The 1,928-nt window shown below is 41.6% G+C and overlaps 1 protein-coding gene across 1 annotated transcript; it reads left to right on the top strand.

Moving 5' to 3' along the window:
• The first annotated feature begins 536 nt into the window (after positions 1-536).
• Positions 537-1,379, top strand: LOC117357223 (olfactory receptor 5V1-like). The gene has a single exon (XM_033937595.1). It carries the CDS (start codon positions 564-566, stop codon positions 1,377-1,379), a length of 816 nt encoding a protein of 271 aa, XP_033793486.1. The 5' UTR covers positions 537-563.
• The last annotated feature ends 549 nt before the right edge of the window (positions 1,380-1,928 follow it).

Genomic DNA, 1,928 nt, shown 5'->3' with positions numbered 1-1,928 from the left:
TAAATTAATTGCCCAGTCTTTTGGGCATGTCCTGTTAACATAATTAACTTTGAAGTATGATATTCTCTGTACAGACAATCATGAAATCAGCATAATTTTTAAAAGCTTTTTTTTTTTAATCTTTATTCATTTTAAAGCCAAAAATAAGTACAACATATTTACAAACATCTTACACTTTAACAGCACTTAAAATCAGTCAAAATTATATTCTATTACAAATACATATATCCCCCCATCTACAAATCCGAAAATTGCACTCTAAATAAATGTACTGTAATAAAAATGTAAACCTAATTCGAATGTGCAAGTTGACCTCATGGGCAGAGCAAGTGTATTCTAAAAGTGTCCTGAAATATGACAAATATTACATATTTTTGCTATAGTGTCTATATTCCTCTTCCTTTAAATCCCAACAGATTAAGACTGTTGAATGAATGGGAAAGGAAAACAAGACCTCAGTTACAGAATTCATTCTCCTGGGATTCTCTGACCATCCTCACCTGCAGCTCTTCATTTCTGTCACAGTTTTCCTGATCTTCCTGATCTCTGTGCTGGGAAACTTGATGTTTTTAATGTTAGTGTGTGCTGATCCTCACCTGCAAAAGCCCATGTACTTCTTCCTCGGTAACCTGTCCTTCCTAGATATTGGTAACTCTTCTGTTACTCTCTCTACACTGCTGCACAGGCTTATGACAGGGGAGACCCTGATTTCTTTTCCTGTGTGTATGGTGCAACTCTACTTTTTTCTTTCTTTCACAATTACAGAATTTTTCCTTCTCACTGCCATGGCCTACGACCGTTATGTTGCAATTTGCAATCCTTTGCGTTATATGCTCATCATGAACAGCAGAGCCTGTGTCCTCCTGGCATCTGTTTCTTGGCTACTTGGCTTTCTGGACAGCGTACCCGCTATAGTTTTAATATCTCAGTTATCTTTTTGTGAAAACAATGAAATTAACCATTTCTTCTGCGATATTGCTGCACTTATGAAGCTCTCCTGTAGTACCATGCATGCTATTGAAATTGTGGTGTTTACCGATGGGGTTTTCTTATCTATGTTTCCCTTTCTATTAACTCTGATATCTTATGGTTACATCATCTCCACCATCCTAAAAATCAATTCTGCTAAAGGGAGAAGGAAAGCTTTCTCCACCTGCTCCTCTCACCTCACTATTGTTTTTCTGTTTTATGGGACACTGATCTCTGTGTATATGAGACCAGCTTCAAAGTATTCACCAGAGCAAGACAAAGTCTTTTCTCTGTTGTACACAGATCTGATTCCAATGTTAAACCCCATTATTTATAGTCTAAGAAATGAAGAAGTAAAAAAAGCCCTGATGAAAGTGGTATGCAAGTTCAACTGTATAATTACTAATTAACATTCTGCTGTTGGGGAATAATCCATCATCATGTGTACAGTATATTCTCTACATTAATAAATTATTATTATGTTTATTATTTTCTTTGAGAACAATACAGTGGAACCTTGGTTTACGAGCATATTTCGTTCCAGAAGTATGCTCGTAAACCAAATTGCTCGTATATCAAAGCAAGTTTCCCCATAGGAACAAATGGAAACTCGCTTTGATTCGTTCCACCCCCCCCCCCCCACCCGAGGCTACCGGTGCTGCTCTAATCCCCCCCCTTGAGGCCACGGCCGCTGCTCCATACCCCCCCCCCCCACGATCCGGCATCCCCCCCAGCGATCCGGCATCCTCCCGCCCCCGCTCGAGTCGCCCCCCCCCCCCCCCGCGATCTTACATGCTTCCCCGAGCACCAAAACGATATCCCTTACCCCAATTGGGCACGGGCACCAGCACCAATGCACAGGACATGCCTATGCCGGTGCCCGAAGATCCTCCCTCTTCTGTGCTGAGCTGGGCGGTGCAACGGCGACCCTTCCTCTTGCTTGTGCTGGGCTGGACTGG

The sequence above is a fragment of the Geotrypetes seraphini genome, chromosome 3 (assembly GCF_902459505.1).
Source record: "Geotrypetes seraphini chromosome 3, aGeoSer1.1, whole genome shotgun sequence".
NCBI lineage: Eukaryota > Metazoa > Chordata > Amphibia > Gymnophiona > Dermophiidae > Geotrypetes > Geotrypetes seraphini.
The sequence above is the reverse complement of the archived record's forward strand: the minus strand, read 5'-3'. Positions and strand labels throughout refer to the sequence as shown.